Source organism: Silurus meridionalis, chromosome 22, assembly GCF_014805685.1.
Source record: "Silurus meridionalis isolate SWU-2019-XX chromosome 22, ASM1480568v1, whole genome shotgun sequence".
NCBI lineage: Eukaryota > Metazoa > Chordata > Actinopteri > Siluriformes > Siluridae > Silurus > Silurus meridionalis.
Genome location: NC_060905.1, coordinates 17,378,701 through 17,406,339, shown reverse-complemented (window position 1 = coordinate 17,406,339; position 27,639 = coordinate 17,378,701). Strand labels below are relative to the sequence as shown.

Below are 27,639 nucleotides of genomic sequence, written 5' to 3'. Positions count from 1 at the left end.
ATCAGGAAGCAGCGATTTCCGTGGAAAAGCAGTAGATGAGGGTTGAAGAAGATCATTCCAGTCCTAAGTGTTTGTTTAGAGAAAGTGACGAAATAAAGATTGGAGGATGTTTTCTGCAGGGAATAGAGGAGAAATCATAGACAGACGTTTCATTCATCATGTGGACAAGAACATATTTTAGGTTTCCATATAATGAAAAAAAAAAACAGTGCTGATCAGGAGCTTCGGTCTGGTCAGGGTTCTTCTGTGCATTACAGTTTTTCTCCGTTGCTTTGGAGCTTTTCTCAGATCAGAAATGAAATTCTCGAAAGTATTTGTTCAACCTGCACAACACGTCGTCACTTGTGAGCATCGAGAACAAATTGCGGATGCTTTGGTCCATTCATTTCATTGATTGTGTACAATCATCTGCTGTTTCCCACACGTCTTCTGTCACGCTGAAATTTCTATTACAGTTTTTCTCGGTTGCTTTGGAGCATTTCTTGAATCACTCTTAATATTTGCAAACTAGTAAGTGCATTTCTTAAAACAATGTGTACTTACTTTTGAGAGATGGACTGAGGATAAGAAAATTTAAAAGTACATGCTTTTGCAAGAAATCCAATGTATTTTGCTGTTTGTACGAATTGCTTTGAGAAATGCGATTGAGACTGATTCAAATGCTGATCTGAAGCAGTTCATTCTAAACAGAGACACCCTTGTAAAATCTGTGTATCCTCTGTGAATAGTCCGAACCGTGCTTCCTTTCATTAGATACGGGCCGGAGGGTAGAATTATGCAGTCGGCTCATCGATCGTCCGTGAGAGCCAAGATCGGAGGAAACCTCTTTAACTCTGACCTCAGAGGCGGCATGGGAGAGGATGTAGAAGTCTCTAAAGTCAGATTTATGGCATCACCTGGCAGTTAGAGAAGAACCAGCCTGCAAAACAATAGAGAAAAGTGAAGTCAAGTGTATTTCTATAGCGCTTTTCACAACAGACATTGTCTCAAAACAGCTTTACAGAAATTAACAGTGAAGGTGAATGGTGTGTATTTACCCCTGATGAGCAGCCGTGGCGACTGTGGCAAGGAAAAACTCCCTTAGATGTTATGAGGAAGAAACCTTATGAGGAACCAGATTCAAAAGGGGAATCCTCCTCATTTGGGTGACATCAAGAGTGTGATCATAAGTGAGCCCAGTGTGTGAAGCCTGATTTTATAACCTGGCATTTATAGGGAACAAAAGTTCAGTTCAATAAAGTTTTATCCACCAATCCGCACGCTCCGTTTTAAACTTGTTTTGATTGGTGCTTGGTGTATTTACTCATCATCAACATACAGTTCAACAGCAGGCAGAACATTTTGAGAGGAATAAAAAATGAAGAAATTCCTGATTCTAACTTGCCACAACACTCGTTGGATTATTTATGCGATTTTTCTAGAGTAGTTGAAAAGGAGGTTGACATCTCCTTGACATTCTGTCATTGTTCACATACAAGATGGTCAAAAATGTTCAGGCATGTTGTCAGTATGACGGCAGATGATGTACGTTTGGGTTATAATGATTGAAAATGCACAAGGCTGAATTTCTTATTGGTGACTGTGCTGAGGAAAAACTCCTAGAGATGGTATGTGAAAGAAACCTTGAGAGGAACCAGACTCAAAAGGGAACTCACCCTATTGTCCATTCAGCTCATTCCTTATCTCAGAGGGGAATTTATAGGATTTACATGCAACTACTTCCTTGTGAATGAATATAGACACAAACCAGTTTGTTTTCAGGAAAGCACAAAACCTGACCAATGAAGTGTTTTTCAGAATTGCTGTAAATAGATTAAAGGCGTCACATGAACATATAGCACAGGCAGTGTGGGACAAATGAGGAGTTCTGTTTGTGGGATTCACGCCGTGTGTACAGGCTCGAGGATCGGTTTAATTGCCTTCTGTATGAGAGGAAAATTAAGATTGTAATAAAACATGGCAGATGGTAGATAGAAATGACAGTGAGGTGCCTACATAACTAGAAAAATTGGTTTTATAAGGAGTTTTTACATCATTTTTCTTTGCTTGGCATTCTAATGTTAAATATTTAAATGCTTACCACAGTTTATTGACTTGTTACAATTTTCTACAGCACTTTACACATTACTACATAACAAATAATCTCAAATATCAGTTTTACATCAAAATAGTGGTACATTTAGCTTACCCATACAATAGTTACCTCAGACCCAAATATTACCTCAGACTAAATACTACATTTGGTTATGGTAAGCTTGTTTAGCATATGCTAAAGTTTAACCTGAATGTTAGCTTAAGCTAATTTGTATTAGCCTCAGTTTAGACTTGTGGGTACCTGAAAATGCTGCCAACCTCATGCAAATGTTAGCAATAATCCTACATCAAATTGAATGCATGCTAACATTTCTCAATGATCTAAAATCAAATCTGTTTCTGTGGAAGGGTAAACAAGAACCATTAAGATGTATTTTTTAACAGTAATTATAGAAACTGGCGACCGTCTGCCATGAACATTTGCATTCTAGTCTCCAGTAGTGATCAGCTGATAACCTCAGCAATGATAGAAATATAATAAATGGACATTCGGTGTTAAGGATGAGGATGGATTCCTTTTGGAGTTTGGTTCATGTCATCTCATAGAGTTTTTGTCCTTCGCCACTGTGTCCACTCCCTCGCTCATTAGAAATGTATATTTGTAGTCTATATTTTTCAGTAAAGCTGCATAGGGACAATGCATATTGTTAAAAGTGCTCTACAAATAACCTTGAACTGCACTGAAGTTCCTCTTGACTTACTTGACTTCATAATGCAGAAAAAATTAAAAATATGACTCTGTAATCTGCCAAATGAATTAAGTTCTAGTTTAATGAAACTTATAGTACAATGAGAAACTGAATTATTGTAAAACAGATGCCTCTAATGAGAGACGTCGGAGCAGCTGGTCCTTATTTTGCGATGTATTTTTTTTTCAAAAGGCAATATTGGGGATGGGGGATATATATTATATATATAAAGCCACTAGACCTATTGGCAATTCACTAATCTAAAACAAATCCAAATCACTGAATGTTAATTTAATCATATCTCTGTATCTATCAGGACTCCAGGCAGAAGTTTCGCTCTGTCCTCATGGAAGCCACGGTGAAGCTCGATGAGCAGGTCAAAAAGATCGGCAAAGCCGTGGAAGACTCCAAGCCGTACTGGGAGGCTCGGAAAGTAGCTCGACAGGTACGGCCACTTCCTGAAATATGTCTTTCCCGTCCGAGCCTGGCTGCAAACAAACAACCAAATCTGAAGCGCTTTCATTTTTCTAAACTGCTTGAGTCTAGCTGAGGGAGGAAAAGTACGACAACTCTTCCAGTTGCATACACAAAAATATGAAAGTAAAAGTAAAAGAATGAGTCACAATAGAAAAACGTGTTGACCCCAGACTGCACACTAATGCTATTCATTGATAATCCACTGATTCAAAACAGTAGCTACGGCTAATTCGGAACAGCTGTATTCTCTCTGTTGTTAGCTAGCACGACAATAACAGGAACATGCATGCTAGCTGGGTGCTAATGGCTAGCTGGCTCCATAAACAGCCTGTCACGTCTGATCCAGTTTAGGATTTTCAATTGACTATTTGTCAACCTTATGACTTTACAAACATGTAGTTATTAAGATTTGCAGTGATGTTTTATGAAGTAAAATATTAAGAAAAGTACAGATTCAAGTGCAGGAACAATGTAATGCTGCTTTGTTCCTTTGCACCTTCTTGTTCTCTTCAAAACAAGAACATTGGGTCAGAACGGATGTTACATAACCTACCTACATGTACATGATGTATATTTTGGAAAAATGAAATAAGACATGAAGGATCGAGGCTGCCAGAAAACTGCAAAGCTGTGACACCATTTATAGAGAATCTGTTTTCGATATCTATAGCTATTGTTGTTCAGTTTGTATTAAAAGCTACACAGTTTCATATAGATTTTATTTATCCATAATTTGATACTTCCCATTTGTGTTAGTGTTGGGTCGTTTTAACGAGTCTTTAAAGTGACTCAGTAGAAAGAGTCGTCTCAAAAAGTGATTCGTTTGTTTTCTACTGGATGCATGAGCAAAGCATTGCCAAATCTCTGTCGGTTATGTACAGGAAACAGAATCGAGTAGTTCATCTCTCATCTATTCTAGTCTAGTTTGTTCTTTTGTCACATGACTTCCATAGACGGTATGCAGGTTAAAGTATTAAAGGAACGAAATGAACTAAATGACAAAAAAAAAAGATTTGTTGATTTTAATGAATAAGATTCAAAGAACCAAGTCACTAAAATGATCCAATCTTCCCATCACTAATTTCCTCAGCTAAGAACTGTCACTTTCATCAGAATCAGAATCAGGTTTATTGGCCAAGTGTGTTAGAATTTGGTTCCAGCTGTTTGTTACTCTCAAAAGTACAGACATAAATAAAACCTATACATGACAAAACAGACAAGACAAGACAATACAGACTATACAAGACAATACAAGACAATACAGACGATGTGAGACAGTATAGACAGTGTGGGTAATAAATAGGGATACAGATCAGTAATGTATATAAAGTGTGAGAGTGCATGGTAGTGCAAATGACAGTATTGTGTGTCAGGTATGATAGAGAGTGCAACATATACAGATAATGTGATGACTGGCAGTTCTGTGCAGTACTTAGATAGAGCAGGGAATGTGCAGGGAATGTGCATATATGCATAAAATATATATATATATATAATATGCATATAAAACTGAGATCTGTTAGATCAACAGCTCTGCATTTACCCATTCTGGCCTTCTAACCATTGTGGTTTATTATATTCTTCTAAGCGAGACGGATGTAACATCTGAGGCTGAAACCAGGATGCAGTGGCCTCCGGCTAAGGGATGTGATGTGATGTGATGGGATGGGATGATATGAAAATTGTGGTTGAATTATGAATCTGATTTGTCTAGAAGTTGTGAAATAGGTTTCTGTAGAAGCAGTTGGCTGCAATTCAGATCCTGAGCATATATAAGTTACTTAAAATTAATGTGGTGACATTTTTGTCATAGTGATGGTGTCATCTCATGTCGCACCTCTGCTAATGATTCATTTTTAGTCAATGTTTTTTGTTGTAAATGTGTTGAATTGATGAATTGCGCAGATGAATCTTGAATGTCACTAATGAAGGCGAGTGAACGGCATCAGATCAACCAATGAGCAACTGGTTCTTTAAAATATGTCAAAGGTGAATCTCGTGAACCTTCAAGTGACGAAACTACAAAAATGACAATTTCTGAAAATAGAGGAACAACCAGGAGGAAACAAGCGAACTCTAGTACAGTACAGTAAAAGTGTGAATCCTGTTCAGTTTCTTGTGATTGATATGCGACATACAGTAATGTGGTTATTTGTACTGTTGAAATTCATAGATGCCATACAGAAGAAATTCAGCCTCGTGAATTAGCATTATCATAACTAAACATTTTGACAATCTTGTTGTCGATTTTGTTAACAATCTTGTTGTCATGACTTTTTCATGTTTCACAACTGATTTAGAGATTATTCGTGATGAGGCAAATTCTGTTCCCATTTCGAAAATGCGGAAATGCGCCGCATTTTTAAATCACAGGTCTGATTTGAAGGATCTGTTTTTATAAAGCTGTAGGTCGTTGCTTGAGATGACACTTTTGGCGAAAAAGTTTCGCTCTACTTTCACTTGAATTCCTCAGACACCCCGCTTACCCTGTTCCCCATCGCTTAACATAGCATCTGCACATGGCCCCCTCAGGAGGGAAAAAACCGCTGTGTGCAGATTAATGCAGAGTTCATTTGTTAGCAAAACAGAAATAGGTTTCTGAACCTCTAGGAGTCTATAAGTAGTGAAACAATGAACAGGAGGCAGGAATACGCCTGGGGCAAATTAGCATAGCCAGTCCATCTACTGATAGAAGGAAACCAGTAGGAGAGAACCGTGAGGAGAACATGTGAAACTCCACACAGAGAGTGAACCGAGCTCAGGATCAAACCCTGGAGCTTTATCTTGAGCTTTAGAACCCTGGAAGAGTGCCAGTGAAGGAAAGAGTGTTGTTAGGGAGCGAATCGAAGGAGATTTACAGCATTTTGAACTGAAAATATGAAGAGCAGTGCTGCAGGCTCCACAGGATGAAAGTGATTCGGTGAAGCTCTGCTCTGCTTTCAGACGAGAGTCATTTTGTTTGGATTTTTTTTTAGCGGTTTCTGACCTAGTGTTTTTGTGCTTGCGTGCATCTTTATAACTGACGCTGACACGATTCGCATCTCGATGCGTAGCCAACGATACGATACATTAAATACACATATGAAGCAGCTACCGCAGCGATGCAAAACGATTCACAGTGCGATCCGATTCTATTTGATTCAACACAACGCGATTCAATGCAAAAAACGATGCAATGTAAAAATATGGTTGCAATATTGCAACATATTGCATTTCAATATGGTGCAGATAGTTAACTTTTTTATTTTTTTTGGTTCAGACAAATCAAATTTACTTGAGTGCCTTCTGACTTCTAACGCATGGCCCTTTCACAAACACGCCTCTGAAGTGCAAAAAGAAAAAAAGATGAAATAAAACTACGTGAGTCTCCAGGAAGATGCAGCTCTACCTCTGCCATGTTAATCTGTATTCTATGTGACTCTCAGGACACGCCTCTTTCTTCTTAGTGTTGTGATACGTTATATTCACGTGGCAGCAGCGGTGCTGAGAGAACGAGCTCGAGAAACGTTTTAGCGACGAGAAATCGATCTACTTATCAAATGCTGGACACAAATTATTGGTTGCTTTTTAAATAATAATATTATGGCGCATCCTGTGGTAATTATATACAAAGAAATAGGTTTTTACTGATGCAATTATGTTAAAAAAACGATAGAACGTGATACAAACGCCAACTTGTATCTGAAGCACACTTTTTAAAATCACACCATTAACTTTCATGGTGATGCACAACCCTTACAAGGATATGAATATCTGACCTTGTGGAGGTCATGAAACAGCTTTCAAATGATTCCTTCTGCATATGAAGTTAAGACACGGGTTAAATTGAAGGTATAGACAAGGCATTCATAATTACGCCAATGAAAGGTCCTTACAAGGATAATTGGACAAATGTGTGTGTGTGTGTGTGTGTGTGTGAGTGAGAGAGAGAGAGAGAGAGAGAGAGAAAGAGAGAGAGATGAGCATGTGCTTGGTTGTGCTATATATAGAAAAATGCTGGTGTTAATTAGTGAAGCTGTCATGCTGTGTCGCAGGATTTGCTTCTGATTGCAGGTTTCAAACCCGAAAATAAGAAAGACGGCCGTCTCGAGATTACGAATGAGTTCTTAGTCTCCAAATGCGTATTCATCCTCTCACTGGTGAATATGAATAATGAAATCTTGATACTGAAGAATCAGAAGCTTTTCTCGGGTATGTTTTTAGAGACCAACACAGGATCTATGGGAAAAGGTCCTGATGGACAGATTAATGCTGTCATTAATAAATAGCATGAGAATGAGATTTATGAATTAGGCTACAGGATCAGTCGAGGCGATGCAGACGTGCTGCGGCATGTATATGGGTTTGCAGCAGAGGTAAAGGCGCTCTAATCGATCTGTGTCATAGACTGCAGGGGTGAATGATAAAGTGGTTTCTCAGACCTCAACCCATTTTCCACTCTTTTTTTCTCTCTCTGTCTAACACACACACAGACACATCTATTCTAAAAATTATGTCTGCCTGCGAAACTGTAGTGTTTAACATACTAAAAAAAAAGGAAGTCACTTAGGGCCGAAACCCCCCACTTCAAGATCAACCTTGTTTTTAGTTTGGTCACAGATATAGTTTTTATCATGCATTATTACTTTATCTCTATTACCACAGACCAGAATTTGACTTTACTTTCTATACCCGAGTTTCACTAGTTTTGTACCACGCTAATAGATGGCAGCACAAGGCTGCACGCACAGTCACAGGGAGCACCGGCCTTCATAAGTCAGTGTGCCGAAAGACATCGTCTTTTGTACATCGGGATCTGTGCAACCGGTGCAATTCTGACCACGTGCGTTACCGCGTCTTTCTTGCTGGGAACAACGTGATCTCATTTCCGCACCCACCCTACTTGCCCAATTTGGCTCCTGCAGACTTTGGCCTCCTTGAAAAGATGATCAGCTCAAGGTCATCGTTTTGACACCATTGCAGAGATCCGGCGTGAATCGCAGTGGGTGCTTGACACGCTTTAAAAACGCGTTCTAGAAGTGGCAGGAACGCAGGGAGCGCTGTATTACTGTGCAAGGGGGCTATTTTGAAGGTGATGGTGTGTAAACGTAGATAAATGAAGTACTTTCTTGCAAACAGAGCGACTTTTTTGATACCACCTCTTATTATAATTAAGGTATGAAAGGAGTATTTTTTTGTCCATTCAGCTACTCGAGCCCATTGATACCACATATCCAAAGAACAGTGCAATAAAACTTTTTTTTTCATTTTGCTGATTTTTAGATGTTAGATCTGAATTAAATATTTGAATAAGGTTTTTGATTTTGTCCCGTGTCCCTGCCCTTGTACTGTTACATGCAAACTTTTGCATAAAAAAAACCCAACAATCTACTATTATTACTATTTTAAGTCAACAGATTTCAGTTCTTTTTTTCCTGTGCACTGAAACATGTCGACACAATCACATGCTACAGCTGCTATAGATAGATATTGCATATTTAAAAAAAAGTATTAGAATTTTCATTTCTGATGTCTTGTTGTGACTTCACTTACTGTGTGTAATAAAAACACTGTGAGTGTCCAGAAAGCAGTATAATGTCTGTGGGAAAAACAGGTCTAGTGACGACTGAAGGATTGTTTTGACAGCAAACTGCTGACCAGTCAGTGTTATTCAGCATCAGACACACACACACACACACACACACACACACACACACACACACACATTTGTAATGAATGTAAATTATTGTGCTTTATAAATAACAGTATTTTGATCAACACTAGCTGTCATAATCACATCATGTCTATAACCGTCACACATTTACATTATAAACGTAGATCAAATCTTAGATATTATTTTATATTCAATGCAGTGTAAAGGTTTAATGCACAGTTTTATGCCTCTACAGGAAAGCGTTACACTAACTCAAATATGGAAAGGTGATGAGCTTGAAGGAAATGAACCCCAGATGCCCCAATAGAAAATTTACCCAGAGAGAAATCGGTGATTGTGTCAAAATCCAGGTTCAAACCTGAATTCTACAATGATCACATCAACCAGCATTAATAATATACAAGTAAAAATAACAATTTTCTAGTTTAACTAATTTGACTCCTTTCTCTAGTAAATAGGGCAGAACACCACATTAGATAAGACCATGGATTTATATTCAATTTATTAAGATTTCTTAAGATCGTCTTTGATTTTATGTATTTTTTCTTGTGATGGGACAAAAAATGTATTTGTTGACTAAAATACACCAAGATCTCCAGACATCTTGCTGTAAATGTGAGAAAAAGGGAAGGAAATGCTATAGGAAATGAGTGTGAGACATAAATATGTATGCTGTATTTAAAATATTGTAAAATAAAGCCCTTATTTCCATAACTGTGGTCTTTTTAATGTATAAAATAAAAATACGTATATAATTCTTAATATCTAGTCATGCTAGTTGCTTACATGTATATTTATTTATACAGGGTGGATATTTCAAGTCTATACACCCCCATTAAATTGAGGTTTTTAAAGTATAAAGACAAAATTAAGAGCAAAATATATGTCAGACTTGTTACCTCTTTAATGTGACCATGAACTATGGCAGCTCAGTGGTTAAAGCATTGAACCTGAAATCGAAAGGTTATAAATTCCCAGCACCACTGAGCTGCCACAGCTGGGTTCTTGAGCAAGACTCTTAAACCACAACTGCTCATTTGGTGACTGCTATAAAGGTATATAAATAAAACCAGATAAAAGTCAGCTGTTGCTGTAGTATTTGCTAGAATATTTGGAGTTGCGTTCTACTAAGAGTTATGGGGCACAAAGAGTTGCCATAGAAACTGCGAGACTTGTTCAAAGGAACCGATCAGGAGAAAGTACATTGGAACACTGTCAAAACCATCATCAATAAGTGGAGAAAATGTGGCACCATAGAGACATTGCAAAGATCAGAATGACTCGCCAAGGTTGAACAGGACAAGGAGAAAACTTATTAGGGAGGCTACCAAGAGGCCAACAGCAACACTAATGGAACTACAGGAATTTCTGGCAGGAACTGGTCTCTATTTTCATGTGCATTTCTTGTATTCTGCACAAGTCTGAGCTGTAGGGTAAGGTGGCAGAAAAATAAGCAATCCTGTCTGATGCCAAAAGATTCATGAAGTCAAAAACCATGTGGGAAAATGTGTTATTGTCTGACAAAACAAAGGTTGCCAATACAGAGCATCGTCCAAAGAACACCCTACTGACAGTAAAGCATGAGCATGGTGGAGGCAGCATTATGCTTTGAGGCTGCATTTTTGCAGCATTTGTATGTCTACTGTATACATATTAGCAGCTAGAATGGTGCGAGCAGTTAGACATGAACAGTAAGACATGAACTCTGAACGTATGAAGCAGCAATTGGAGCTGACTTTAGATTAGGGTTGTAAATGGGTGGAAAATGTTTTTTACCAGGAGTTTATAAAAATGAATTAGAATTTGGGGAAATCTATATAAACTGTATAATATAAAATGCAGGATTCAAGAAATGATATGTGAAGTTATGTGATGAATGAATGCACAGTGCATGTAGGGGGCGTGGCTTCAGTATCCCTGTAGTAAGTGTGCTGTGTTCATGTGATTGATGTAAGTGCAGAAGAAAAATTCCAATGAATTTACATTAAATCTGGTTGTTTTAACCAAAACTATCCTGCCAGATTTTTATTTCATTTACATTTGCATTCCCTGTTATTGGCTTACCGGAAATTTTGTAAATTCCCCGTTCATTCTAATTAATTCTGGTTATACGTAATATTATGTGCAATATTACGTGCAATTTACGTGCAATACTACCTCAAAACGACTTAAAAAGCGTACTTTTGTTTTTTTCTCCTATTCGTATTATTACATTGTACTGTATATATACTGGTATTGTAGTATATGTATATTATTTTTAGATATTTGCATCTATTTTTATTTCTTTGTTATTATTATTATTATTATCGTTATTATTATTTATTTTTATTTCTGTTTTTTATTTTTTTGTATATTCTTCTTTTTTATATATATTTGCATCTATTTTTATTTCTTTGTCTTGCTGCTGTAACATAGAAATTTCCCCACTGTGGGACGAATAAAGGTTTATCTTATCTTATCTTATCTTATTTCCATGTAAAGTTTCCAAAATTCCAAAAATGATTTGGGATGACTCACAAGAGAAGACCGGTTCCAGAAACCGAGCTGATTCTTGTTTCCAAACATTTTTAGATTTTGTCAGCCATTTTTGTTCATTTGAGTGGCTAAAGCACTAGCTTTACACAGAGTACAGAGCCACATCCTGCCGTAATCATTCAGAGCATACATGTTAGAGTGTAACGCTCTTTCACGCTCGGTGCTTACACAATTAAGAGTATCTGAAATTAGTATGTGTTTCTGTGTGTATAGAAGCATATTGCTGGTTTCTGGTTTTGTGCATGCACTGTGTGTGGGTGTGCTGCAGGTAAAAGTCGCAGAGAAAAGTCACAATTGCATGTACATTTTTGTGGTATTTGTCCCTGATAGTCACAGTAAGAATCTCAAAAGAGTAAAACTGAAAGAGTAACACAGAAATGCAGTTGAAAGGCAGTACCACTATCAGTATCCAATGTTTAAAATGCCACACAAACCTACTACATATCATCATAAAACGCATCATGAGTGTGCATTTCAATGAATTAATCTTGTCCAAGCCTTTGCATAAATGCTGAACGAAATGAGTAAAAAAATTTTCTTAGTTTCTCAGATCAGAAATGAAATTCTCAAAATTACTTGTTCAACCTTCACATCATGTCGTCACTTGTGCGAAATGAATTTCTCGATTGTGTACAAGTGTCTGCTGTTTCCTACATTATCAATTGGATAATGGATAAAGTTGTCATAATCTGTCAAGCTTAAATTTCTGTTAAATAGGAGTTTTTTTGTATATGTGTCTTGAATTGATGAATTGTTCAGATGAATCTTGAATGTCAATAATGAAGGCGAGTTTTCTAAAATAGGTGAACCTTTAATTGGGGACAGAGCGAAACACAGAATTACAATTTCTGAAACTGGATGAACAACCGGGAAATGTACGGACACTATTACAGTACAGTAAAAGTTACTGTTCAGTACATACAGTTCATAATAATGTGTTCATTTGTGCTGTTGAAGTTCATAGATGTCATACAGAAGAAATTCAGCCTTGTGCATTTTCAATCATTGTAATCAGGAAACTCTGAAATCGTATGCCATCATACTGACAACATGTCACTGTGAACAGTGAAAAAAAAGCATGAAATACTTACTTTTGAGAAAAGTACAGGTTTTTGCAAGAGATCCCTTGTGTTGTGCTGTTTGTACAAACGCTTGAGAAATGCACTTTGCAAATTTCAAAAATCTTAAATCATCATTTGGATTATTTCACTTACGGTTTACTAAGTGAATGTATTTTGTTTACAGCTGGAAATATGATCATCCATAAATATAATACCTGCCTTTGGTGGTACCAATTTGCCAATGCGGTTGGCTGTAAATCTGATTTATTTGCAAATACATCAGACCTACATTAATCAGGAAATGCTGTGAGCAAACAAAATATTTTTTGAAAATTTTAATTAAAATGCATGACTTATGTAAAATATGTAATAAAAACCATAATATGTGAGAAGGCCACCTAGTGTGTGTCTGTGTGATTGACCTCTGCTGAGTCCTCCAAACACCTGTCCATCTCTGTAGAGTCCACACTTACACAGGCGAACAGGTGGCTCTGGACACAAGCAGCTGTCACTCACACTCAGGGGCTCGAATGTCACCTCCCCCTTTTCAACCAATCACAGGCCACTGTTTACTTATGCAACAGTCTGTCTGGATTGACATTAACTGTGCCCTGGACAGCTTCATATGTAGATCCTGAATAAGGTTACATGCATGTGACTCTGTTTTTCCCCCTCTGTCTGGCTGCAGATGAATATCTCTTGGATATCGCTTAGTCAAGAGTCTTCAGTTGATCGCATAGGTCATAGATATGCAAAGAAAATCCTCAATAAATGTATAAATCGAGATTAATTCAATATTGATTAATATTTAATCAATGGTACATGGTAGGCTTGATATGTGTTCCAAAATGTAAAATTTTTGAGATTGTCATGAGACAATCAGAGCATGTCATGTGACCAAGAAAGCAGAAAGTTCTGAACACTTTTCTCCTGGTGGAAAACGGTAAAATCGGCTAACAATGGAAACTCCTTCCTAACTGTCTCATGATAGAAATCTTCATCGTATTTATAATTATTAATATTATAGATATCAATGATGTATAACACAGTGTGTACCAAAAAGAACATCAGTGCATAAGTGCTGAAAGAGTGAGAAAGCATGAAGAGATTGCAATATACAGTTTATAGTGTTTGTACATATAAACCCCAAGTCCAAAAAAGTTGGGATGCTGTGCCAAATGTAAATAATTTTTAATTTAATTTCTGCTGTCTGTATACATCTGGGAACTGAGGAGACCAGTTGCTGAAGTTTTGGGAGAGGAATGTTGTCCCAGACGTGTCTTATACAGCTTAACAGTTCTGGGTGTCTTTTGTTGTGTTTTTCATTTCATTATGTGCCAAATGTTTTCGAATGGTGAAAAGTGTAGACTGCAGGCAGGCCAGTTCATCACCCGGACTCTTCATGCTATTGTAATAGATTTAGCATGCATTTCACATTGTCTTGCTCAAATATGCAAGGGCTTCCCTGAAAAAAAAGGATGTTGTTGTACAAACCGTCCAGAATTTTCCAAATGTAACAAGCCAGATGGTCCCTCTCCTCTTTAGTCCAGAGGACATGGTGTCTATGGGTTCCAAAAAGAAATTACAATTTGGAAATTGTCTGAACACAGAACAGTTTTCCACTTTTAGATAGATTTTAAATGAGCTTCGGCCCAGAGAAGATGGCAGTGCTTCTGGATCCTGTCATGCATGAAAATGTATGTGTGCATTGATGCATATGAGTAGTGTTCCAGTTAATTTTAGATGACACCAGATGAGCAAAATGTAATGAAAGAAAATTTGTCTTCTCTCTCTCTCTCTCTCTCTCTCTCTCTCTCTCTCTCTCTCTCTTCTCTCTCTCTCACACTCTTTCCTCTCATGCAAACTGGGTTTCTGTAAGTCTTTATTTAACTCTGTCAAACACACACACACACACACACACACACACACACACACACATATACAGTGCAAACTAAATTTCCTCTTCTAAAGTGATGCCATATCCGTTCGCAATCTCATGCCATGTGACCTTGTATGACAGACAGACACACACACATATATGAGGGTTTTTTGTTTGTTTGTTTTTTCACCAAAATAAAAATATGATCATTTCCTAAAGAGGGCTTTTTTGTTTGTAAAATACAGTGTAGTTCGACCATCACTGCACCGGTGGACCAAGCCCAGATCAGCCTTGTGTGTTTCCTGCTGAACACACAGAGGAAAAGGAAGACAAAGGCATGCATACACATTTGTTCATGCTCACTTACACACACACACACACACACACACACACACACACATACACACACACACACACACACCCACAAACACACACTTTATTTCTCATAGCTGACACAATGCTTCACTGCTTTTTCTCTCAAACCCCATCACACCTCCCCTTTATTATCGGAGCCACCATTGTAAAAAAATCTAGCTTTTCCAGAATAGAGGCAAATATGGATGGTCCATGTAGCCATGTAGGAAAGCAACAAGCTTTGCACACCTGGATTGGGGGATTTTCTGTCATTCTTCCGTGCAAATCCTTTCAAGCAGGGTCAGGTTGGATTGGGACCTTTATGTGGACAGCCACTTTCAGGTCTCATGTTCAATAGGGTTCAAGTCAGGACTCTGACTGGGCCACGCTAAGACTTTCACAGAGAGAGTTTTCCCTAAACCAATCTTGTGTTGTCTTGGCTTTGTGCTTAGGGTCATTGTTATGTAAGAAGGTTAACCTTCGGCCCAGACTGAGGTCCTGAACGCTGTGGAACAGGTTATTATTGACGATATCTCTTTGTTCCATTAAATTTTCCCTGGTGCAGAAAAACACCCCCACAGCATGATGCTTCCACCATCATGCTTCACTGCTGAGATGGTTTTGGGCTGGTGATGAGCAGTGCCTGTTTGCCTCCCGACATAATGTTTAGAACTGAGGCCAAACATTTTAATTTTGGTTTCATCAGATCAGAGAATCATGTTCCACACAGCCTGAGAGTCCTTCAGGTGCCTGTTGGCAAAATCCAAGAGGGCTTTCATGGGTTTTGCACTTAGGAGAGGTTTCTGTCTTAACACTCTGCCATAAAGCTCAAATGTGTGGAGGGCTACACTGATGTTTGTTCCATCTTCATACAGGATCTCTGGAGCACTCAGTCGGAGTGACCATCAGGTTCTTGGTCACCTCTGTTACTAAGGCTCTTTTCCCACATCCATGTCTTTGAAGAGAACAGGTTACACCACACATCCATTTGAGATTATAATGATCTTTTTTTTGCAGCCTTCCACAGATCTGTGCTTATAAACAAGCAGTTGAGCTCTGAGCTCTGCAAGCAGTTCTTTTGACCTCATCTGCATTGTTAGCTGTGAGGCCTTCTATAGAGATGTGTGCGCCTTTCCAAATCATGTCCAACCAATACACTTTTCCACAAGTGACTCCAGGTGAGGTGTAGAAACATCTTAGGAACGATCAAGATCTGGGAGGCACATGGGATCATTTTTTATGTGTTGTTGCAAAGGGTCTAAAATTTATGTACATGTGACACACACACACATATATATATATATATATTGGAACTGCAAGCTGAATATCACCATACTTATATCATGAAAATAAAGGTAATTTCTTATGAATACATAATAACATAACTAATTTACATAATTTTCCATTAAAGTAGATTCAGTTTGACCGTTGCAAGGGGGATCTCAGTGTCGATGTCGAAGTCACTGCCTCCGCAGCTACCCCTTCAGCATGCTAGAAATGATGCTGCTTCCTGGACAGATCAGTTAGATGTGGTTTTCTGTGTGGGTTTTCTCAGAATCTTCAGGTTTCCTTTTGATGCTACAGAGCGGTATCTCGAGTAATGAGTGTATAGCGTTCTCTCCCTCTGGCCGCCGTTCTCTCGTTGTAGATGCGATTATGGTTTTTCAAAAGGCATTTCCTCAGTTATAGTACATCAGGATTCTCACGTTCTCGCTCACCGCAACGAACGTCATGTCAGATTAAGTAACTCCTATTCACTGTTGAGGTTATGAGTAATTATTTGGCATGAAGCTGACTGTGTTTAGGAGCAACCGATTGTCCACTTCCTCTTTATTTCCGAGGTGAATGAACTCATACTGAGTAGACTGGCAGCAGTACAGAAATAGGTCAGGGACTAGGAAGTGGGTCATATGCTAGGAAGGGCTTGGGTGGTTTTCCTCTTAAAAAATTGTGGCAAATTGATTCATTCTGCAAACAGGATTTTAAAGAATTTCCAACATTTAATGCTTTGGAACTACGGGTTCCATATGTTTTTCGTTTTTTTTTATTATAAAAACATATTTTATAACCAGAATTGTTCCTTAAAATCATGCTTGAGTAAAAGTATAGATACCTTACTGCAAGACTTCAGTAAGTAAATCCAATATGATTTCGAGTATCTGATTTGAAAAGTACTTGATTCATATTGAGCTCAGGCTCAAAGATATCGCGAACACTAGTCCTCAACACCAAGACACATGTGGTGAAATGCCAAAAACAGTTTGTAAAGGTTTTATTTTCTAAAATTCAAATCAAATTATACCCCTCAATACTGCATTAACCGAAATCAACACAACAGCCTGTTCAACATGCCAGAATGAATCAAAGTCAAGGAAAAAGAAAACAAAGTAGCAAAGCGAACTTTCAAAAAGGGATCATCAATTAACAAATAAATTAAAGATACATGTCCCGATTCTGTGATTTGGTTGATTATCGTGTTCTAGTTAAAGTTACACCACCATTAAGCATCATATAAACCATAGAGAGGTCATGATACACATAGTTTTGGGTAATCTCATGTTAATCTTAAATAGCTACAGAGTAGTAATGCATCCTTCATATCTCCGAAGAGTCGAGCTCCCGGAGGCTACAGAGTCACGAGCATGTGCTGGAATAAAGCAGGAACCAAAACTTAGTCTCAAATGAACTACGCTAACAATTAGATCGTGTATATTTGATCCGGAATTTAATCCCGAGTTTAAAATCGAACATCAAAAACAACAACAGCAGCAACAACGACTACAGCAGGACGTGTCTATATGGTGAGAACAATGTTCCTTCCCTCACATCCAAAAACACACTTCTTCCCGTTCTTCCCGAGCGAGTCACTGTGCAGTGCCGCGACGACTTCCGTACCCGAACGAAGCGCGGTGATGGGGGTGTCTCTTGCTCTTGCTCTGGTTGCTGTGTTCACGCTCTTCAAGGATTCAAGGAATTCCGCCCTTCATGACATCATTAAGGGCCATACTCGAAAAAAAATCCTTTTAGAAACCTATACAAAAGGAGTGTATTTAGTGTATAATACATCATACGTCTACATTTTGTTTGAACCTTTGTCCTTGTTTAGAACAAGAATCCGACACTTTAACAGGGTCAATAACAGCATTAGACCCCGTTCACCATTTAATAATTTTTTTGTATGGCGAAACCCCAGACTGCTTTCTCCACTCTTGTTCTTGGGACCAGGTTTTATTTTGTGTCAGTTGTGAAAGAGTTTCACAGTCGTTCACGGCGAGTTAATTAACACTCCGGTGTCATGAGGTGTCAAGCATTTTCCACCTCAGTCATAACTGCTTCAGGTGGTAAAAATAGATGCAGGACGTCTCACAGTGAACGTGTTAAAGAAGGTGTTGTTTAGGATGGTAAAAGGCTTATTGCTCCTTATTGCTCAAACAAAAAAACACCACTAATTTACATGAGACATACTGTAGCAAAAGTAGGACTGTGAGAAACATGGAATTAGGATTAGGATAATAATGACACTAATTAAATATTGCATGTGACTTGTGACATGGGGGTGCAGTGGCTGATGGAAAAGGTCACGGATTACATTCAATCCTCACTGTGCCTCCAGTGGTGTACAGTAAAAAAAATAAATGTCATTTTAGTAGCTTTTTCATTGACTGTGGCTTCTTGATTCATACCGAAAAAACACAATTTGTATTTTGTGCAAAAACTCAATAGATGTTCAATGCTCAAAATGTGTTTGGATTCTCACGTGTAACAATAAAATCCATTAAAATGTGCTATTAAACTGCTGCTGTGATCCTGAATAAACAACATGGGTGTGTAATAAATAATCAACTTCTCTGGGAACTGATTTCATGCTAGTTGGAATCGTATAATGCGAAATGCGCGTAGGATGTGGTCTGACGAATCAGATTATTATCGTGGGAACGTCATTTACCGTTTTCTGTTTGCATTTTGTGTAAAAAAAAATGAATTGAACCAGGCCCCAGGTCAGTAAGAGGTCGTGTTCTTGACAGTACGAGAGCATGTGAAGGAGCAGAGCTGTTCAAATGAAGTTAAACAGACGGGTCATGTGCAAATTCTCAGGATCGTTTCAGCTTGAACATGTTTATGCATTACAAGTGTTTAGTTTCTCTTAGAATACAGCAATTTACCAAGGATTACATTTTTTATGGATTTTTACAACAAATTCATGGTTTTTTTTTATCCACATCTTGTTGCATTAAATGGCACATCCTACAAGATCCTACATCATTATTTATTAAGGTGCAGTGGTGGCCCGTGCATTTCACCCCCTACCATCATTATGACGCCACGGCCAATAGAAACGCAGTAGAACAGAGCGCTGCATCACAGACAGGATTCTCATACAGAGAGAATGAGCGTCATCACTAAAGCAAGAAACACAATGAAACACCATTCAACACGTCTCCTTTCACTGTAGCCACAGCTGCACCATCCAAATACATCATCTCTAGCAGAAGCACAGATATGCACCTCATAAAATGTCCCCAGATTTTCCCTGTGTTTCTGTTCTTTTTTTCATTAGGTTTTACTGGGGATTTAAAATGAATGCAAATTGTGTGTTTTTGTGCAAATTCATCTAATGGTTTGATCTGTTTTGTCCAGCTTTTGTCCAGCAAAGTCGTACATGTACGTGTATCTGCGTCCCAATCAGCTTCTCCTCCTCTGCCAGCTGTTGTAGAATAAAAACTAGCTATTAAATCCACATGAATATATTTGACCTTGCGCAGTTTGCTACAGATGCGGGTTACGAGACTGACTAGTGCGCTCTCTGACCGTCCAATCAAAGGAAAATGCTGATGTTACTGTATTGTATCTGATTGGCTACAGATTTTTTTCCTCATGTATATGAAGTTACAGGTGCCCACACTGTTTATTATAAAGGCCTCAATGCAGATTTCTTTGAACCTGACAACATGTGATGGCTGAAATCTGATTGGATAGAAACTCAAACATAAAGATACACTACTGGAAATGAAGAGAATAGGATATTTGGAATAATTGAACACATATTCATGGGGAAAAATGTATTAGGAGCGTAAGTCAGTCATTCTGACTACATGTCTCTAAAACTGACATTCCTGACTCAGACGCCAGTGGGTTTTTTTCCAGGCATGAGGATTTGGTCATTCTAGTCATTCTCATATGACATGAATCCAGCATTTGTACACATATAGACTTTCTCAGGCTGTTTCTGTGCCAAATAAACCGTGTTTGTTAAGTCTTAACCTTGGAAAATGTCAGGACCAGGCCCCTTTGGCATCATTCACTCATGTCAAGTGTGTTTACTGAGACCGCTGTGAAAACACGCACTGGTTTAAAGTCAGTTCTTGGTGGTTTGATGACGTAGATGAGCGAAAATAAAAGACCTTCCAGCCAAATTACTGGTGACGATTTGGTCATTTTTGAAGTGCCAGGATAATCCATAGGTATTACTGAAGCATTTTGAAAAGGCAGCTGATCTTACGCAGGAGTGTAATGTTAATGGAACAGCTACAGTGTGTGGTGTTTGGCCTGACTGGTAGAGCCTGTGTGTGTGTGTTACATAATGCTAGAAGTGTGTTTCAGCATTACATGTATTTAATGTCTTATACGTTTATTTACAATAGCTTAATAGTCATACAGCCACGTGTACTGTTAATGCACCTTATTCTAATCTCTCTCTCACACACACACACACACACACACACACACACACACACACACACACACACACACATGCATACATATCGAGTCTGACACTGTGTTTTGTGCCAGGGTTGCCAGGTCTGCTGTTGAACTTAAATACTGATTTATAGTTTATTAGATAAACTGGAGTCATGATGTGTGTGTGTGTATGTGCACTGTGTGTGTAAGATTAGAATTAAGTGCAGTAACACAACGGAGTGTGTACTGATAATTGTATGAGAGCATTCTAGGAATTTTATATCTTAGAAAATAACATGCTGAGTATTGCAGTAGGTTTTGAAGTTTATTAGACATTGGGTTGTTCTTGTCACCCAGACATGGCAACCTCGAGGCTCCGTTTTCATTCCAGGGCAAATAGTAGCGACAGGAAAATAATCTTGTAGAGTGTGTATTGTTCTACAGAATTGAAGGTCACGATTATATGATAATGCCTCTGCTGGAGGCGCCGCGACTCCGAGCGAACAAAGCGTGACTGTACTGTATTGTGTGTGTACGGTTGTGTTGTAACCCACTCAAATCCATGGTATTAGCTCATCCTAGCTCATCTCTGGGTCACTTTGTTCAAAGAGTCTCCTATGTCAATGAACAAGAGCTTACATTTGTTTAGTGGCTTGATCTCCAAGGATTTACACAATGCCAGTGGACCAGAGAGCAACATAACATAACATGGATGTAATATAATTAGGGCTGTCATTCACTTAAAATGTTTAATTGCTATTAATCTAACAATTGGCACGAGTTCACTCAGGATTAATCGCACATTTTTATCTGTTCTAAGTGTTGTGTCTGTGCAGAGACAAATATTGATGCTTTATGCAAATGTATGTTTATTAATAATGAAACCAAACTCAACATGGAGCATGAAGACAAAATATTCTTGTAAATGTTTCAAAGTAATTATAGTGTTTTAAATTACATAAATCATCAGGACTCAAACGGAACTTTTGCTATGTTTCCACACGGACGGATTTAATAGCCGGAGTTTTTTTATTTTATAAAAACGGTCAAACACAAACGCGCGCTGCACTAATTGCATGTAAATTAGTGCCGTTAAAATGAATTTGTTCAGCGAACATCTAATTTTTTTTAAGTAAGACTATGCAAAATTCCTGGAATTCACAAGACTGGAAACTTTCCATGGGAATTAACGGGAATTAATGGAAATAAACTGGGAATTTAGCCAATAACAGGGACTGCAAATGTAAAAAAACAACAACTTTTGTTTAAAACAACTAGATTTAATGTAATTTCAGACGAATTTCTATCCTGCAGATTCATCAATCAAATGCCCACAGCACACTTACTGCAGGGTCACTGAGGCCACGCCCCCTACATGCACTGTGTGTTCCTCATTACGTAACAATAATCAATACTTCAATCCTGCACGTCAAAAAAGTATTCACTTGAATTACATACAATTATATTTAAAACATTCTTGCGCTGTGTGTGAGCTGTTGTGCAACAAAATAAAACTAACAATTAAATCAACTAACAATTAAATCAGTTTATATACATTTTCCAAGATTTCTAATTAATTCCCATTAATTCCTGGTAAGTTTCCAACTTGAAATATTTCCAAAGGTATGGAAAGTTTACTGAAATTTACCTGAAATTTTCCCCCCTTTGCAACCCTATACCCCAACCCTATAACCCCAATCTAATCTAATCCAATCTAATCTATATAAGATTCGATGTAAGAACTGGATACATTTTTGTAAAAGCGTTGCTGCATGAAGACTGTCAGAAGAGGCAGGAAAAGCCAAAGCTCCACACCCCAAATCAGTGAATCCTCCTTGAAGCTGTGTTGGATGTTAGATGTTGGATGTCTGAGGCACTTCTGAGATGAAAGCGTGAGCAGCCTTTGAAATGCTAATGAGCTGATAGAAAGGAATCGTATTTATTATTCGGTTGTTGGAGATTTAATGCAGCTAGGAACGAGACATGGGGTTTAAGTGAATCCGAACTCTCTCTCCATGGCTCTGTGCCGGGGTTTCATCAATCCTGAGTCATATCTCTCCGTGCTGAGTGGAGCATGGTGCTGGATCAGCCTCAGGCTTTGAGCAGGAGAAAAACTTCTATGGTTTTACATTTTTTAGAAGTTATATCATTCGTGAAAATCTCAAGGAGCCACTCTGAGGCATTTCAGTACATAAACATCACATTTAGCATGAACACTTCATTGAATAAAGCAGCACTTATGTATATATATATATATATATATATATATATATATATATATATATATATATATATATATATATATGGGGGTGCAAGGGGGATCCAGGAAATTCCAACCACATTCCTCTGCAAAGATAAGCCAGAGAGCTTTGTTTTAGAGAAGTGGGCATGTTTAAACACCACCCCCCCATAGACTTTTCTTGACACTCAGCATGTTATCTCCCACAGGCCCAAGTGGAAGCTCAGAAGGCCACACAGGAGTTCCAGCGAGCCATAGAGATCCTACGAGCAGCGAAGGAGACCATCGCTCTGGCTGAGGAGAGGCTTCTGGAAGAGGACAGCCGGCAGTTCGACTCGGCCTGGCAGGAAATGCTCAACCACGCCACCCAGAGGGTGAGACAGGACACACAATGCTAACTGTAGGACTACAGTTAGATATCTCATTGCTGATATACAGCTATAAATGGCCAGTGATGTAAAGTGTGTAAACAAATCACAAACACTCTCGTTTAATTAAGTTTTTCTCAAGAATTGTGTAGTTTTTTTGATTTAGCACTTTTTTCGTGCTGTATCGACTCTTTTCCTGCTAGTGGTGATTGGAGAATAAGAGCTAAGGAGAATAATCAGTCCCGTTATTCCCGTCCAATCAGATCGCGCGTAGAAAACTCGCACCACACAGACTTTTAAAAGGGCTACTCGTATTTTGTGTAGTATTTACTTTTACTCTACTTACACTAAATATTTTGGAAGAAATATTGTACTTTTGCTTGAATATGATTTTTCAGTGTTCTTTTCACTGTAAATGGCACAAATGATGTTTAAAGGCATGTTTTGGGACCACAGAACCAAGAACCATTAAAAAGCCATTAAACTAGTCCTGAAACGACGATGTTTCTTTGCTTCAGGGCAATTTCTAGCCACCCTAAGCGAGATTCCTATTGTCAACTCTGATATATCTGATTTTGGGGTGACATATTACACTGTATGTACATTATATGAACACCTGACTATAGGATTGGTACACTATATTAACAAAAGTTTGCGGACACCTGGTCGTAAGTGTATGTGATTTTTGAGGTGCACATTCCACATTTAGTCTCGATTTGCTCTTATTTCCTCCACTCTTCTGGGAAGATGTTCCACTAGATTTCGGTGTGTGTTTGAGGACTTTTTTTGTGTTTATCAGCCACAAGGGTGTTAGTAAAAGTCAGTATTGTAAAGGAGACTGAACATTATTCGTGAACGTTTTGCAGGTGATGGAGGCGGAGCAGAGCAGGACACACAGCGAACTGGAGCACCGAGAGACGGCGACCAAATACAACGCAGCCATCAGCCACATGAGACAACTGGAGAAGAAACTCAAACGCTCCATCAACAAGTCACGGTTAGTCCAGCAGCTGACACTATACATACATACATGCTTATATATGTATATATATATATATATATAAATATATTATATTATTTTGTGCTGTTGCACTAAAAATCACTTTACATTTTTCTATTTTTTTGTTTTATGATTTTGCTTATACTTCTTTCAAATTTCCCTGACATTATGCAAGTTTTTTTTAGTAAGTATTTATACCGTAAGATATTCATTTCCATATAGTTTCTCTTTTTCTCTCTTGACATGAAACTGTTCCAGATGGAGAAGACAGTAATAAATAGCCCCAGAGGATGAAGTGTGTTTGTTGTTTTTTTTTTATGTTTAAATCTTTATAAAGTCTTAAGAACTTGGTGGTTATGAACTACATTTTCCCCCTCGTCCTACACTGGGGCCTCTCTCTCCGTTTCTGTTTCTGTGTCTGTTGTGGGGTGTGATGGCTGATGTGCTCCAGATGTGCGGTCTCTCGCTTTTGGAGCTCAAGAATGTTCGAGTGTTATTCCTGCTGAGTTTTGCTGTTGCCATGGCAACCTTGGATACTGTGTACTCGAGTTTCTGACTCAAACCTCTGTCTCTCCCTACAGGCCATACTTTGAACTGAAGTCCAAATATTATCTCCAGCTTGAGGTAGGTTGATGTTTTTTTTTCCTATTAGTTATGCTTCGTTTTACTGCTCAGCTCCAGAATATGTACTGTATATTTGTGGATAGTGGATTACAGCTTTAAAAATGATAGTATATAATGGAAAATAAAGAGAAATGTACGCTGTCTGACAAGCATTTTCGTCCTTTTTTCCTTACAGCAACTGAAGAGAAAAGTGGACGAGTGCCAGGCGAAACTGTGCGAGGCCAAAGCAGAGTACAGGACTGCCCTGCGCAACCTGGAGGCCATCTCAGACGAGATCCACGCTCGCAGACGTCTGGCAGCCATGGGGCCTCGCAGCTGCGGAGTTGGTGCTGAGAAAGACGTCAACGGTGATGACATCAGCAACTTCAAAATGGAGTCGGACGGCATATCCAGTGAGTGCGATTGAATCTTATGAATCAATTTTTAATTATGAATCAATCTCTGATGCACCTTTTGTATGTTTTATAGTGATATCTGTGACCTTCGAGGAGGACAACTCTAATGGTTTTGCCTCAGACGAGGATCATGAAACCCAGTCCACTTGCAGTTGGAATTCCAAATCGGCCCCCTTGGATGCTCCATGTAAATACGTCCCCCCCTGCTCGCCATCATACCCTCTGCTCTCATCCTCATGTCCTTCCCCTTCCTGCTCCTCTCTTCCCTCGTTTTCTCCCTGCCCAAGAGGTGTGGATCTGCCTGGGCCTGGCTCCCTGGAGGGCTTCGATCATGTCTTGCCCATTCTGGGACCTCGCAGCGAGTGCAGCGGTGCTTCATCACCAGAGTGTGAGCAGGAACGAGGTCAGGGTCGTGCTGCTTATCTCGTTAGAATAGACACTAGTGACAAATGATTTGTTTATTTCAAGCGACTCTTTAATGTGACTCAGAAGCAGGAGTCATCTCAAAGAGTGATTCGTTGATTTTCTACGGGATGCGCAAAATCAAGTCTCGAAACTTTTTGCTGCTTTGTTATATTTTCACTATTGGAACTATGTAGACGTGTTGGGGGATCTACTTATTGAAAATGTAACATTTGATTTAATTTCTGCTTAATGGAACGAAATGAACTAAATGACTCAAAAAAACGATTCGTTCATTTAGACGAAGGAGATTCGTCACCAAAATGACCAGATCTTCTCATCACTAATAGACGGAGCAGATTAATACCACTTTCCGATAAAATCATAATTTGCATATTAAACATTTAGATGCTTGGTCCAAATGTATTATTACTATTGGAGGACAACGACTCTAAGAGAATCAGTGTGTCTGATCAGAGACATAAAAAAAAAAATCCTGGTTTTGCTTTTTACTTTACTTTCAGATGAACTGCAACTGCGCTGTTCTAAATCTGACTCTTTGTGTGTTTAGGAGAAAGAGCTGAAGGTGCTGAGAAAAAACCTGAAAACACTACACGGGCCAGCGGTCAGAAGAGCACTACCTTAGAGGACGGCATGAGACGTCTGTCTGTGCAGCAAACGGACAAGTGTGAGACAGAGACATTTAGTTCTGCTGCCCCTGTGCTTCTACTCAACTCGGTTTAAACTAAAGGAAGGGACCTGAGATGATCCGTCCAAGCGTCACGTGTCGAAGGAACCTTTATGTCCCGCCCTTCACCCGTCTCCAGACAGAACAGAGACTGCACAGAGACTCACTGAGGAAGAGAAGGGGAACAGTTTAAAAACGAGGAACGTCCAAGACTAGTACACAAATGCAACATATTCACACATTTGCCAAATGTGTCCTGAATGTTTTCTGGTCACCAAAACAAAAGACCACGTGTCTTCTTGATCTACGTCTCACTGCGTATTGCCCGACTGACCGTGTCACTCCCGTGTGTGGACCCTTGCAGTGTTAGTGTGTAACGTGTGCGTGTCTGTGTTGCGTACATTTACCTTATTCTCTCTCTCTGTATTTATTCTTACGTGTTAGTGAGGTTGCAAAGGCACGGAAATGATCTGGTCGAACTCCGGAAACTTTCTATTGGAACTTTTAATTTGGAAACTTACCAGGAATTTATGGGAATTAATTAGAAATTTGGGGAAATTGATATAAACTGTATCATATACAAACATAAATATATAACCTTTTTATTCGCTCATAAGCTGAAGTGCATGCATTTAAAAAATACATTTTGGAATATGAATTAATTGTTAGTATAATTTTGTTGCACATCAGCTCACACACAGCACAAGGGCGTTTATAAACGTATTTAATATTTATGTAATTCACGTGAATACTCGCCAAGATGGACATTTTTTGACGTGCAGGATTCAAGAAATAATGTGTGTTACGTGATGGAGTCTCAGTGGTCCTGCAGTAAAGTGTTGTTTGCATGTGATTGATGAATGTGCAGGATAGAAATTGCATTAATTTTTTTTTTAAACTACGTTTAAATTTAACTCCCGTAAATTCCCATGGAAAGTCGTGAAAATTCCTGGAATTTTGCAACCCAGTATTTTAATGCAGAACGATGATCTAAACGTAGCAAAGGATCCTATATTTATATTATGTCTTCTTACCAGTGACCAATGTGTTGTCATGGCACACTAATGTAGAACCATGGAATAAACATAAGCTCATGAGATACACCATTCAAAATGTCTCCTCACACACACACACACACACACACACACACACACACCACAGTATGCTCTGCAACTGCTAAGGGTTTAATTACAGTCACCCATGTTTAATATTCCCCCTGAGCCCAGAACACTGCTCTGTCTCTTTCTCATTCCTGCTTCAATTGAGTTTCATGCTGAATCAGATTCCTGATGTAGACACTGTGAAAATCTGTATCTCCAACACTATATCTCAAACACACACACACACACACACACACACACACACACACACACACACACACAGTGTAGCATTTTCCCCAAACTGGGTCAGAAAGCTACATTCTACATACAGTTTAAACCTGAACCTACACATATATAGTGTATATACCACTGTTGTACTCTTCATTATTGCTTAGAAGGTGT

At 38.7% G+C, this 27,639-nt stretch overlaps 1 protein-coding gene across 1 annotated transcript in view; it reads left to right on the top strand.

Moving 5' to 3' along the window:
- sh3bp5a (SH3-domain binding protein 5a (BTK-associated)) overlaps window positions 1-27,236 on the top strand; it is a 28,838-nt gene extending 1,602 nt beyond the window's left edge. The window contains exons 3-9 of the mRNA XM_046834610.1: window positions 3,100-3,228; window positions 22,870-23,034; window positions 23,895-24,025; window positions 24,610-24,652; window positions 24,828-25,044; window positions 25,121-25,450; window positions 26,021-27,236. Coding sequence (XP_046690566.1) covers window positions 3,100-3,228; window positions 22,870-23,034; window positions 23,895-24,025; window positions 24,610-24,652; window positions 24,828-25,044; window positions 25,121-25,450; window positions 26,021-26,193 — 1,188 coding nt within the window. The 3' untranslated portion in view covers window positions 26,194-27,236. The remainder of the gene's footprint in view (window positions 1-3,099; window positions 3,229-22,869; window positions 23,035-23,894; window positions 24,026-24,609; window positions 24,653-24,827; window positions 25,045-25,120; window positions 25,451-26,020) is intronic.
- The last annotated feature ends 403 nt before the right edge of the window (window positions 27,237-27,639 follow it).